General features: G+C 48.3%; 1 protein-coding gene across 1 annotated transcript in view; it reads right to left on the bottom strand.

Annotated features, from left to right (window-relative positions):
* Window positions 1-9,140, bottom strand: part of LOC145343359 (uncharacterized) — a 31,418-nt gene extending 22,278 nt beyond the window's left edge. Inside the window, exon 1 of the mRNA XM_080189575.1 lies at window positions 8,888-9,140. Coding sequence (XP_080045701.1) covers window positions 8,888-9,131 — 244 coding nt within the window. The 5' untranslated portion in view covers window positions 9,132-9,140. The remainder of the gene's footprint in view (window positions 1-8,887) is intronic.
* Between the last annotated feature and the right edge of the window lie 5,885 nt (window positions 9,141-15,025).

Raw genomic sequence — 15,025 nt, 5'->3', positions numbered from 1 at the left:
CTCCGTCCACCTGTGACTCCACTTTCAAGGAGTCTCTTTGCTCTGTAACTCTCCCCAACGCCCTACCATTAACTGAGTAAATCCATATTTTTACTCTCCTAATCCCCCTGGCACTAAGGGTCAATTAAGATGGCCAATCAACTAACCCGCACATCTTTTGGACGGTGGGAGGAAACCGGTGCACCCAGAGGAAACCCACGCAGACACGGGGAGAATGTGCAAACTCCACATAGACCGTGACCCAAGGCCAGAAGCGAACCCATGTCCTTGTGCTCCGAGGCAGCACTGCTAACCACTGTGCCACCTGTAGCACATTGCAGTTCCACGCAGATGGGCTGAACATTAAACTGCGATAACCCCTGCCGTGTCGCCAATCTGCAAAGGGCTAGAATGCAGGAACAGGCACCTCGGCCAAGCTGGCCCTGTGTTGGTGTCTACCCTTTATACAAACACTAACCCTCATCCCATGTGGTCACTCAATTCCCAGACCCTGTCACCTCTCTACAGGGTTACATGAAGTAGAACGGAGGAGTCTGCACTCTGAGGATGTACATGACACTGCCATGGAAACAAGATCATCACAGTGAAAGCACAGAAATAAACTTGTTATCACTATCCTACAATACCTTTCCACGGTGCTGTTAAAATAAGCAAGCTCTACAAGAGAGGGAGATTAGTAACTCTGGGATAAAAAGTTAGAATCTTTCTGAAAAGGAGAGGGAACAACTCTGAGTTGGAGAATGACTGTCAGAAACATCAAACATGAATGGAAATTTTCTCTTTTCAAAGCTGATGAAATATTCTGGGTATGTTGTTTTTTTGTTTGCCTTCTTTGTAAGTTTGCTGTTATTTTCCCCTTCCAAACGCGCTCAATGACTCACCGGATAGAACTCCCGCCTGAGTCAGCTCATTGATTCAAGCCTCACTTCAGCATAAAATCTAGCCTGACACTCAGTGAGAAGCACCGAGGGAGGGCCGCACTGTCAGAGGGTCGGCACCGAGGGAGGGCCGCACTGTCAGAGGGTCGGCACCGAGGGAGGGCCGCACTGTCAGAGGGTCGGCACCGAGGGAGGGCCGCACTGTCAGAGGGTCGGCACCGAGGGAGGGCCGCACTGTCAGAGGGTCGGCACCGAGGGAGGGCCGCACTGTCAGAGGGTCGGCACCGAGGGAGGGCCGCACTGTCAGAGGGTCAGTACCGAGGGAGGGCCGCACCGTCAGAGGGTCGGCACCGAGGGAGTGCCACACCGTCAGAGGGTCGGCACCGAGGGAGGGCCGCACTGTCAGAGGGTCAGTACCGAGGGAGTGCCGCACTGTCAGAGGGTCAGTACCGAGGGAGGGCCGCACCGTCAGAGGGTCGGCACCGAGGGAGTGCCGCACTGTCAGAGGGTCGGCACCGAGGGAGGGCCGCACTGTCAGAGGGTCAGTACCGAGGGAGGGCCGCACCGTCAGAGGGTCGGCACCGAGGGAGGGCCGCACTGTCAGAGGGTCGGCACCGAGGGAGTGCCACACCGTCAGAGGGTCGGCACCGAGGGAGGGCCGCACTGTCAGAGAGTCGGCACCGAGGGAGGGCCGCACTGTCAGAGGCGCTGTTTTCCGGTGGGTCATTAAATGGAGACCCCCCCACTCCCTGCCAGTCAACTGGATCTGAACATTCTCACAAGTACAGTTTTCAATTATATGGTGCCCTCTGTTCCCCCGTCCCCCCACCAAAAAATAAATATTCATCAAACACAGATGACACGAAGACAGAATCAGACACAGAAGAAGTTGCAGTGATTTGGCATTAGAAGTGCAACCTAACCATTCCTGCCTTTGTGACATTAGTAAAGTTGATAGGATACTGCTTCTTGCTTACGTTCTCCTGTACTTTCTGCTCTGGAGTGGTGGGGGTGGTGTTTGGGGAGGGGAATTTAGATAAGAACACGAGAGAAAAAGGAATAGAAGGATATGTGGCACAGTGGTTAGCATTGCTGCCTCACAGCGCCAGGGACCTGGGTTCAATTCCAGCCTTGGCTGACTGTCTGTGTGGAGTTTGCACATTCTCCCCGTGTCTGCATGGGTTTATTCTGGGTGCTCCAGTATCCTCCCACGGTCCAAAGGTGAGGTGGATTGGCCATGCTAAATTGTCCATAGCGTCTCAGGATGTGTGGGTTAGATGGATCAGCTGAGGTAAAGGTATGGGGTTATGAGGATAGGGTTGGAGAAACATCCTGGATGTGATAGTCTGTCAGAGTGTTGATGGGCCAAATGGCCTCTTTCTTCACCATAAGGATGCTATGAGACCAGATGGGCTGAATGGCCCGTCATACTCGGCACACAGCTGACCTTACAGGGGTAACACCACCACCATTTGATAATGCTTTGTTTGGTAGGGAAGTTCAAAAAGCTGAAACTCTGGAATCTTCACTGAGCGAAGTGAAAGTGTTGAATTGAGAGTTTCCCTAGATGTGATGCTGACGAGGAGGAATGCTTCTGCTCCTGACTCCAGCAACAAACATGAATAAATTACCATCATTTACCACACTGTCAACACAGAGCACCCCAACCATCTGCTGCCAGACATATCCTTCTGTCAACATATTCCAACAACTCAGGACTTTAAATTACCATCATTATTACAAGCAGTGGGAAAAGCACACATCTGCTTTCCCTATTGTCAGCTGCAAGCTACATTATTTGTATGCCACTCAGCCAGAGACACGCACCTTTAAAGGAGTGACTTCACCCGTGCTAGTTTTATTTATTCAGCTTCCACTGCATTTGTTCCCAGCCTAGCTCGAAACCTTTGATCAAATTACTACCTTAATCTAATTTCCAGGGAATGATGTGGAAAAGCCAGTGTTGGACTGGGGTGTAAGAAGTCTCACAACACCATGTAAAGTCCAACAGGTTACCTGTTGGACTTTAAGTAAGTAAAGTTTATTTATTTACGTTGCAATGAAGTTACTGTGAAATTCTCCTAGTTGCCACACTCTGGCACCTGTTCGGGTCAATGCACCTAACCAGCACGTCTTTCAGAAACTAGAGCACCTGGAGGAAACCCACACAGACACGGGGAGAACGTGCAAACTCCACACAGTGATCCAAGCCAGGAACTGAACCTGGATCCCTGGCGCTGTGAGGCAGCAGCGCTAACCACTATGCTACCATGCCACCCCTATGTTATTAACGTGGTGTTAACCTGGTGTTGTGAGACTTTTCCTGGGGAATACAACACTAATTTGTGCAACCTCTCTTTATATTTTAACCCTTGGAGCCCCAGTGACATTTTGCCAAATCTGCTCTGCTCTCCCTGCCAGGTTAGTATATCCCTCCCGAGGCGTGATGTTCAGAACCATTCACACTCCTCCAGGTGTAGTCTAATAGGGGCTTTGAACAGGTGAAGCATGGACTGCTACTGCCTGAGTTCCTGCACTAGTGATTACACTTCAAAAAATACTTAATTGGCTGTAAAGTGCTTTGAGACATCAAGTGGTTGTGGAAAGCTTTATATAAATACAAGTCTTTCCTTCTCTAGATAAAAAGTGCCAGCATTTCATGATCCTTTGATTTATTTTGTACTTGCTCATGACATGATCTGTGTACCTGAATCCCCAAGGCCAAATCGCTCCACACCCACCGCCACCAAGTCTCTTTGGACCTTCATTGCTTTGAGCTTTTCACCGTTTAGAAAGTTCCCCGTTTTCTATCCCTCTAAATCACAGAACCCTTACAGTGCAGGAGGCCATTCGACCCATCGAGTCTGCACCGACCACAATCCCACCCAGGCTCTATTCCCATAACCCCATGTATATGCTAATCTTCCTGGCACAAAGGAACAATTCAACATGGCCAATCCACCTGAACTGCACATCTTTGAACTGCGGGAGGGAACTGGAGCACCCTGAGGAAACCCGTGCAGACATGGGGAGAAGGTGCAAATGCCATGCAGTCACCCAAGTCGGGAATCGAACCCGGGTCCCTGACGATGTGAGGCAGCAGTGCTAACCACTGTGCCACCGTGCTGCCCTAAAGTGGATGACCTCATTTGCCCACACTAAATCCATTTGCCAGTTGTACCCATTCACTCAACATCATTCTCTGCAAACTACAACAGGGATTAAAATCATAGTGAGTGCAAAACCAATTCTCTCAGTATTCCAACAGCTGGGTCAAAATCAATTGACAAGAAGAAAGGATTTAGAAGAATTAATACATCCAGTTCACTACTTGACACATACGTCTTGCAAGCTACAAGGCTTCCAGACACACTGGTTGACAACAGGCAAGTTAACATCTGCGCCGAGAAAAATGTGAAGCAGCTGCAGGAATTTCTGGCTTGTGGCTCACTTTGTGGCTAACCCGAAAAAGTCATTTCCAGAGCGCAGAAGTGGTGGTTGGGTTGAGTGCGGCTGGCGGAACTCCTCCAGGGTTCAATGGAAAAGCATTCACCACACCACCTAAAATAAATGCTGATCGGCTCACAGCAGCCCCTGCAGCTGTAAGAATTACACAGCGTACACGGCACAGAAACAGGCCATTCGGCCCAACCAGCTCATACCGGTGTTTATGCTCCACTCCCATAGGATCCCTACAGTGCAAGAGGAGGCCATTTGACCCATTAAGTCTGCACTGACTCTCCAACAGAGCATCTTAACCATGTCCAGCTCCCACCCTACCCCCATAACCCCATGCATTTAGCCAACTAATTTCCCTAATCTACACATCTTTGGACACTAAGGGCCAATTTAGCACAGCCAATCCACCTAACCAGCTCATCTTTGGACTGTGGGAGAAAACCGAGCACCCAGAGGAAACCCACACAGACACAGAGAGAATGTGCAAACTCCTCACAGTTACCCATTTATTTTAGTGGTGAAACTGGTTGATCTGAATAAGAACATTTAAGCAGAAGGTAGATAAACACGTGAGGGTGAAAGGAAGAGAAGGATATGCTGATCATGAGGTGAAGAGGGTGGCACAGAAGTTAGCACTGCTGCCTCACAGCCCCAGGGACATGGGTTTGATTCTAGCCTCGGGTCACTGTCTGTGTGGAGGTTGCACATTCTCCCCATGTCTGCATGGGATTCCTCTCGTTTCCTCCCACAGTCCAAAGATGTGCGGGTTAGGCTGATTGCCTGTGCTAAATTGTCCCTTAGTTCAGGAGGGTTTGGACTGTGTGTGAGGTTACGGGAATGGGTGGCATTGTCGTCAGTGCAGGCTCAATGGGCCAAATGGCCTCCTTCCGCACATTAGATTCTATGATTGTAATAGCAAGAGGGTTTGAGTATAGAGATAGGGATGTTTTGCTGCAATTATATAAGATGTTGGTGACTACACAGCTGGAGTATTGTGTGTGGTTTTGGAGTCCTTATCTGAGGAAGGATGTCCTTGCTATAGAGGAGTACAGTAAAGATTTACCAGGCTGATTCCTGGGATGGCAGGTCTGTCATATGAAGAGAGACTACTGCACCAGGGACTCAGATTTGATTCCTGGCTTGGGTCACCGTCTGTGTGGAGTTTGCACGTTCTCCCTGCATCTGTGTGGGTTTCCTCCGGGTGCTCCGGTTTCCTCCCACAGTCCAAAAGGCATGCTGGTTAGGTGCATTGGCCACGCTGAATTCTCCCTCAGTGTACCCATATAGTTGCCAGAGTGTGGCGACTAGAGGATTTTCACAGTAACTTCATTACAGTGTGAATGTAAGCCTATTTGTGACTGATAAATAAACTTTTAAGTCAGTTAGGATTATATTAATTGGAGTTTAGAACAGTGAGAGGGAATCTTATAGAAACTTATAAAATTTTAACAAGGTGAGACAGGGTACATTCAGAAAGACTGTTCCCAATGGTGGGGGAGTCCAGAAGTAGGGTTCACAGTTTGAGGATAAGCGGTAAACCTTTTAGAACTGAGGCGAGGAGAAATTTCTTCACCCAGAGGGTGGTGAATGTGTGGAATTCACTCCCACAGAAAGTAGCTGAGGCCAAAACATTGTGTGATTTCAAGAAGAAATTAGGTATAGCTCTTGGGGCTAAAGGGATCAAGGGATATATCAGGGGGTGGGGTGGGGGAATCAGAATATTGAATTTGATGATCAGCCATGATCATAATGAATGGCAAAGCAGGCTCAAAGGGCTGAATGGCCTCTTCCTGCTTCTAGTTTCTGCTGATAAAAACCCTCACTGTTGTGATCGATCGTTCTCTCAGGCTCACAAAAAAACCCACTTAGGGTTTCGGAAGATGAATTCTTGTGATCTGGTTCCAAAAGAAGTCATATTGGATTCAACACATCAACTCTGGCTCTCTCTCCACAGACATTGCCAGATTTGCTGTGTTTTTCCTGCATTTTCTGTTTTTGTTTATGAAATCTTGGTATGTCAGTCGATGAAATCTTGTTATTTTAATGGTACAGCATGTTACCAATTATTAAGCGTTGCTCAAAACATTGGACTGTAGTTGGAAATTATTGTAAAGTCCCTCACTAGTTCAGCAGGGAGCAAACAAGAGATTGACATTTGCAACATTACAATAAAGACTACACTTGAAAAATGTGCTTGTCGTAAAGTGCTTTGGGAAACCCTGAGACTGTGAAAGGTACTATACAAATGCAAGGATGTTTAGAACAGCACACATGCGCTGTTCTAAAGAGTTGCTCACATGACAGTGACACTGCAGTAACCCTCTCACACGCAGTACCTGTTGTTATACAGCCTGTTCAGTAAAGGATGCAGGCCTGTACTCCCAATCATGGCACGGTGGTTAGCACTGCTGCCTCACAGGTCCAGGGACCTGGGTTAGATTCCTGGCTTGGGTGACTATCTGTATGGAGTTTACTTCAGTTTTCTCCCACAGTCCAAAGACGTGTGGGTTAAGTGGATTCACAGTGAAAAGTCTCACAACACCAGGTTAAAGTCCAACAGGTTTATTTGGTAGCACAAACCACTAGCTTTCGGCGCGCTGCCCCTTCATCGGGTGAGTAGGATTTCAGTTCACAATATACGAAATAACGGTTGGAACGCGCGTCTTTACAGGTAATCAAGTCTTAAAGGTACAGACAATGTGAGTGGAGAGAGGGTTAAGAACAGGTTAAAGAGATGTGTATCGTCTCCAGTCAGGATGGTTAGTGAGATTTTGCAAGCTCAGACAAGTCGTGGGGGTTACAGACAGTGTGACATGAACCCAAGATCACAGTTGAGGCCGTCCTCACGTGTGCAGAACTTGGCTATCAGTCTCTGCTCAGCGACTCTGCGTTGTCGTGTATCATGAAGGCCGCCTTGGAGAATGCTTACCCGAAGATCAGAGGCCGAATGCCCTTGACTGTGGAAGTGTCCCCCAACAGGAAGAGAACAGTCCTGCCTGGTGATTGTTGAGCGATGTTCATTCATCCGTTGTTGTAGCATCTGCATGGTCTCCTCAGTGTATCACGCCTTGGGACATTCTCTCCTGCAGCATATCAGGCAGACATCGTTGGCCGAGTTGCAAGTGTATGTACCGTGTACCTGGTGGATGGTGTTCTCATGTGAGATGATGGCATCCGTGTCGATGATCCGGCGTGTCTTGCAGAGGTTGCTGTGGCAGGGTTGTGTGGTGCTGTGGTCACTGTTCTCCAGAAGGCTGGGTAGTTTGCTGCAGACAATGGTCTGTTTGAGGTTGTGCGGGTGTTTCAAACCAAGAAGCGGGAGTGTGAGGATGGCCTTGGTGAGATGTTCGACTTTATCAATGACATGTTGAAGGTTCCGGAGAAGACGTTGTAGCTTCTCCGCTCCGGGGAAGTATTGGACGACGAAGGGTACTCTGTCTGCCGTGTCCTGTGTTTGTCTTTGGATGGATTGGCCATGTTAAATTGTCCCTTAGTATCAGGGGGACTAGCTAGGGTAAATGCATGGGGTTATGGGGATAGGACCTGGGTGGGACTGTGGTCAATGCAGACTCGTTGGGCCAAATGGCTTCCTTCTGCACTGTAGGATTCTAAGTTTGCATTTGAAATCTATTGCTACCATGGGCAGGAGTATTTGCACAAACATACAATGGGCAAGATAAGTGCAGGGGAAAAAAAACACACCCTCATCAGGGGGAAAGTGAGGGCAAACGTAGTCATTTGCTCGATTTAAGGTAAAGAGGAGTAACACAGCCTCCCATTAATTTTAGCTTTGCAACCATTACCACAAAGTAACCACACTGCAACCGCACCCTGAATAAACCACATTCCTATCTAAGACAGCCACACACCAAGCCAAACAATATTACAGTATTAATTGGTCACTTGTTACACATGCCACTAGCAGCCACTCAGAGCAATCCTCTATTGCCAATACTTCTTCTCATTCTTACACGATTCCTCTCCATGGGAGGCATCCTTCACCATCTCCTCCTTTGGAGTCCTAGTGCCCCCTACCCAGGCAATGGGGCTAAACGACAGGATATCCCACACCCCTCACCACGCTCCTCATCCTAGGGATTCTAACCCAAGGGGGCTCTCCTACCCTGGAATGGGGGAGGCATCACTGTCTATCTCCTTCAGGGCATCTATTCAGTCCTAGGGGTATCACACCTGCTCAACCCTGGGGTGGCTGTTCAGTCCTGGAGGGCATCACATCCCGTGGGCTGTTCAGCACTGGAAGGCATCACAATCCCATGGGCTGTTCGGCACTAGAAGGCGTCACAATCCCATGGGCTGTTCAGCCCTGAAAGGCGTCACAATCCCATGGGCTGTTCAGCCCTGAAAGGCATCACAATCCCATGGGCTGTTCGACATTAGAAGGCGTCACACCCCATGGATTATTTAACTCTCGGCATCAGAATCCCATGGGCTATTCAACCCTGAAAGGCATCACTCCCACCCTTTGGGCTATTCGGCACAGGAAGGCGCCCCTCCCCTGCGGCTGTTCGGCCCTGCTGGCCCTCACTCACCCTCCTTGAAGATGAGTTTCCTGAACTGAGACTCTCTGACCAGCCGCCCGTCCGAGTCGAACAGCAGCGGGAAGGTGTCGGCTCTGAGCCCGGGCCCGCTACCACCCCCCGGGCCCGAGGGCTCCATACACCCGCGGAACCAGCGCCCCCCGCTTGCTGCCTGTCCCCGTTCCTCAGACCGCAAGCCCCGGCACGAACTCTCCGGACTGTCCGGCCTCGGGTCACCGCTCGGAGCGGCAGCCATCGCGGGGAGGGGGCGGGGCCGGGGCACAGAGGGGCGGGGCCGGGAGAGGGAGGGGCGGGGCCGGGAGAAAGAGGGGCGGGGCCGGGGGAGAGAAGGGCGGGCCGGGAATAGAGGGGCGGGGCCGGGAGAAAGAGGGGCGGGGCCGGGGGAGAGAAGGGCGGGCCGGGAATAGAGGGGCGGGGCCGGGAAAGGCGGAGCCAGGATAGAGAGGGGTGGGGCCGCGCCAGACTTGGGCGGGGCCAGAGATGGGCGGGTCCAGGAGTGGGCACAAAAGGCGGGAAGGCCCGGGCGTGCGGGTGTATAGACAGGGAAGGCTAGAGAGGGGCGTGGCCAATAGAGCGGGGCGGGGCCACGCGGAGTGACCATAGGGCGAGCGGCGGACACGGGCAGGGCGGGCTAGCCAGAGGGGGCGGTGCATGGGAGGGCGCGGCAAAAGGGGCGGGGCTACAGTGATTGACGTGCCATGGGAGAGGCGGAGCCATTGAGCGCGGCGCATGGCAGGAGGGTGGGGCAAGAGGGGGCGTGGTCAGAGGCGCGCGGGCTCAAGGCGGGGTTAGATGAAAGGGGCGGGGCTAATCATTTGGGTGCCAGAGTGGGGTAGAGGAGGTCCCTCTTTGGGGTAGGGCCTGTGGTGTGGAGATGTTGCTGTTGGACTGGGGTGAGTACAGTGAGAAGTTTATCTACACCAGGTTAAAGTCCAACAGGTTTATTTGGTAGCACGAGCTTTAGAAGCACTGTCACTCTATCAGGTGAGTGAGGAGTTCTGTTCACAAACAGGGCATATATATATAGACACAAACTCAGTTACAAAATAATGGCGGGAATGAGGATCTTAACATTCTTCATTGCAATGGATGTCTCAGCACTCTACACCAGCATCCCCCACAACAACAGCATTGCTGTAATTCCCTCAGTACTGAACAGTGATACCCACCAATCTCCAGATGCAATTCTACAACTCATCTGCTTCATCCTGGACCACAATGTCTTCACCTTCAACAACCAGTTCTTCATCCAGACACGTGGAACAGTCGTGGAGACCAAATTTGGACCTCAGTATGCCAACATCTTTATGCACAGGTTCTAACAATACTTCTTCACTGCACAGGATATTCAACTGATGCTATACACTAGATACATTGATGACATTTTCTTCCTTTGGGCTCATGGTGAACAATCACTGAAACAACTCTATGATAACATCAACAAGGTCCATCCCACCAATAGACCCATCATGGACTTATCTCCAGAATTGGTTGCATTTCTTAGACACATGCATCTCCATCAAGGACGGTCACCTCCATACTTCACTGCACTGCAAGCCCATGGATAAACTCACGATGCTCCACTTCTTCAACTTCCACCCTAAACACTTTAAAGAAGCCATCCCCTATGGACAAGCCCTCCATATACACAGGAACTGCTCAGATGAGGAGGATCGCAACAGACACATACAGACACTGAAAAACGCCCTCGTAAGAACAGGATATGAAGCTCGACTCATCGATCGACAGTTCTGACACGCCACAGTGAAAAACCATACTGACCTCCTCAGAAGACAAACATGGGACATGGCGGACAGAATACCCTTCGTCGTCCAGTACTTCCCTGGGGCGGAGAAGCTACAACATCTTCTCTGGAGCCTTCAACCTGTCATTGATGAAGACGAACATCTCGCCAAGGCTATCCCCACACCTCCACTACTTGCCTTCAAACAACCACACAACCTCAAACAGAACATTATACACAGCAAACTACCCAGCCTTCAGGAGAACAGTGACTAAGACACCACACAACCCTGTCACAGCAACCTCTACAAGACGTGTAAGATCATCGATGCCATCATCTCACTTGAAAACAACATCCATCAGGTACACAGTACACACACTTGTGACTGTGCCAACATTGTCTACCTGATATGCTGCAGAAAAGGATGTCCTGAAGTTTTGTACCTTGGCGAGACCATGCAGACACTACGACAGTGAATGAATGAATAACACTCGACAATCACCAGGCAAGAGTGTTCCCTTCCAGTCGGGGAACACTTCAGCAGTCAAGGTCATTCATCCTCTGATCTTCAGGTAAGCGTTCTTCAAGGTGGCCTTCACGATACACCTCAACGCAGAATCGCTGAACAGAAACTGATAGCTAAGTTCCACACATGAGGACAGCCTCAATCGGGATCTTGGGTTCATGTCATGTTATCTGTAACCCCCACAACTTGCCCGGGCTTGCAAAATCTCACTGACTGTCCTGGTTGGGGACAATAGACATCTCTTTAAACTATGCTTAACCCTCTCTTCACTCACATTGTCTGCACCTGTAAAGACTTGATTACCTGTTAAGATTTGCATTCCAACCATTATGTTGTAATTGAGTTTGTGTCGATATATGCCCTGTTTGTGAACTGAACTCTTCACGCACTTGATGAAGGGGCAGTGCTCTGAAAGCTTGTGCTACCAAATAAATCTGTTGGACTTTAACCTGGTGTTGTGAGACTACTTATGGGGGCAGGGCTAGATGAGGGGGTGGGACTGCCCGTAGAGGGTGAGGCTTCTGCCCCCCCCCCCCCCCCCAACCCCTTGGCCGGCTGATGACCTCAGCCAACTCAATCTCCCTGGCGCGGTTGTTGCAGTTGGCATCTGTCCTCCTGAGCTTTCCTGCACTCCATCCATCCAGCTCCTCTCTTTTTTCACTCTCTTCACTCCTTCCAAATTCTACTTTGTAACACAACTTTGGCATCCAATTCATCCGTATCCCTCGTCTCCTCATTCCTTCCAAACTCTTTTTTACTTCATTATTTCCATCCATCATTGTGTGATTTCAAAAAGGAATTAGGGAAAGCTCTTGGGGCTAAAGCATTCAATGGATACAGGGGGAAGGGTGGATCAGGATACTGAATTGGATGATTAGCCATGATCAAAATGAATGGCAGAGCAGGCTCAAAGGCCGAATGGCCTCCTCCTTCTTCCAGTTTCTATCCATCTATTTCACATTTTCTCACTTTCATAATCACTTCTTCCAAAGAATACTTCATTGAATCCATCCAACGTGAGAATGTGAAGGATTCTCCTGTTCCAAGTCAGCTTCATCGCATTGAAGAGTTCTTTAAACTCCCACTTTACAAAGGAAGAGCCTCATGATTGAGAGGTTCTATTGTTTTACTGTGTGTCTTCTTAAGAGGCTTTTTATTTAATGCTTCCACTGCCAGTGACTGCAACAATAAAATGTTGCCATGTTTAAGCATCAGGAATTTTGTGAAGTGCCTGTCATATCATGTCCATCAACGTGTTTGACGTCTGCCAATATGACTTGAAACTACATAGAAATCGCAGCACAGAAACAGTCTGTTCTGCTCAATGAATCTGTGCAGTGTTTGTATCTCACATCAGCCTCCTCTTCATCTTACCCTAATAGCACAGCTTTATATTCCTTTCTCATCCATGTGGTTATGCGGCTTCCCCTTGAGTTCCCCAAGTGATTCGTTCAACTGTCCCTTTTTGACAGAAAAGAACCACAGCCTGTTCAAGCTTTACAGAAAGATAGACCCTCTCAGTTCTGGTATCATCATCCTTGTATTTTTTTTTTCATTGCTACTTTCTTTAGTGACTCTCTATATCTTATTTCACAGTATGGAGACTGTGCATGCTTTAGACAATTACCTTAATTAGGAAAAGCTCAAATTTGTATTGTGGGCAGGTTCTGTGTGCAAAGAAATAAGGCAGAATCAGCTCAACCCTCACTTCAGCCAAACATCTTACTTGTCAGTTGATTGTTAGGATCAGTCGCAATAACAGAGAATTTTACATTCATAGAATCCCTATAGTGAATAAAGAGGCCATTAAACCCATCAGATCCATACCAACAACAATCCCACCCAAGCCCTATCCCCGTAATCCCGTGTAATTACTCTGCTAGTCTCCACACATTAAGGAGCAATTGAGGTTTTCCAATCAACCTAACTGGCACATCTCTGGACTGAGGGTGGAAACTGGAGCATCCGGAGGAAACCCACTCAGACACGGGGAGAATGAGCAAACTGCACACAGGCAGTAACCCAAGCCTGGAATTGAACCCAAGTCTCTGGTGCTGTGAGGTAGCAGTGCTAACCGCTGTGCCACCCTATCAGCCCATTGTTTTGCCTTTATTATTGACCAAGCATTAAGAATATCTCCATTATTTAATGCCTCATATCATAGGATCCCTACAGTGCAGAAGGAGGCTCTTCAGACCATCAGGTCTGCAATCCCACCCAGGCCCTGTTTCCATAACCCCACATATTTACCCTGCTATTCCCCTGACACTAGGATCAATTTAGCATGGCCAGTTCCCCTAACCCACACATCTTTGGTTGCTCATATGATATGTTGTTTTAATCTGGGCAGAGAGAGAGAGACAAAATGTTTTTGTGAATAAGATAAATAGAAATGATTTCATTTTCCCATGGCATTAGGCCTATTGTACAGTGCGTGGTATCAGCAGTGCCTCAATGGGTAGCTCTCTCTCCTCTGGGTTCAAATTCCATTTCAAAAGTCAAACTGACATTTAATGCAGTGCTGAGTGAGTGCTGCACTGTCGGAGGTACTGTCTTTCTGTCTGCTCTGTCAGGTGGATCTAAAAGACCCCATGATGTTATTTAGAAAAAAGCAGAGGAGTTCTCCCTGGCGTCCAATATTCATCCCTCAACCAACATCACAAAATGGAATACAAGTGGTGGACATTAACTGGAAATTTACTTGGGCTCCGATATATAGATGAAATTTGATTTAATTTATTGTCACACGTATTACTGAACAATGAAAAATATTGTTTCTTGCGCGCTATACAGGCAAAGCATACCGTTCATAGAGAAGGAGAGGAGAGGGTGCAGAATGAATAAGCTAAGGTAATGCACCCACCTTATTCTTATAATACTGTGCATTTCCCATGGCCAATCCACCTAGCCTACACATCTTTGGACACCAAAAGTCAATTTACCATGGCCAATCCACCTAACCTACACACCTTTGGACACTAAGGGCAATTTGGCATAGCCAATCCACCTAACCTGTAGTTTTGGACATTGAATAATACAACTGGTAACAAAACCTGTACTTGCTCTGAAAGAGCTATCTAATTAATCTCCTTCTCTTTCCCCATAACTCTGCAAATTCCTTCTTGTAAATTGCTGCTAAATCTGCCTCTGCTGTTCTTTCAGACCACACGTTCCAGATCATAACAAGTCACTTGACTGCTAAAATTCTTCTCACCTCTCTCTCTAGGATTTTGCCAATTATCTTAAATATGTGTCATCTGGTTCCCGGGCTCTCTGACAGTAGAAACAGTTTCCCCATGTTTATCCTTCAACTGTATAATTAAGAAAATAAGAAAGCATGAAGGAAGAGCTAAGTTATGAGATGCCAAAGCATTTTTTTTTTCTTTTACTGCTACAGCTTTTTAGTCTCACGTCCTTTGCAGAAAAAAGATTGCATTTGCTTCAATGAATTATCCAAGGAATGACTGGTACTGTCTGGATCAGTGCTGCCTTACTGTCCATGTGCAACTCAATTTTTATGGAGTGCAGTGGTTAGCACTGCTGCCTCACAGCAAAAAGTCTGACAACACCAGGTTTTAGTCCAACCTATTTATTTGATAATATTCTCACAAGCTTTCGAGGGGTTACCCTCTTCGTCAGGTGAATGGAGAGTTCTGGCCTCAGACAGAGCATATAAAGCACAGACAGTTTAGAGATTACTGATTAGAATGCGAATCCTTACACCTAACCTGCTGTTCAAGACCTGAAGTGGCTGACAATGTGAGTGGTAGGAGTACTGATCACAGTTTAAAGAGATGTGTATTGTCTCCAGACAGTACAGTAAGTGAGGTTTTGCAAACCCAGGCAAGTCACGGGGGTT

This window comes from Carcharhinus amblyrhynchos, chromosome 5, assembly GCF_965287045.1.
Source record: "Carcharhinus amblyrhynchos chromosome 5, sCarAmb.v2.hapA, whole genome shotgun sequence".
NCBI lineage: Eukaryota > Metazoa > Chordata > Chondrichthyes > Carcharhiniformes > Carcharhinidae > Carcharhinus > Carcharhinus amblyrhynchos.
The sequence above is the reverse complement of the archived record's forward strand: the minus strand, read 5'-3'. Positions and strand labels throughout refer to the sequence as shown.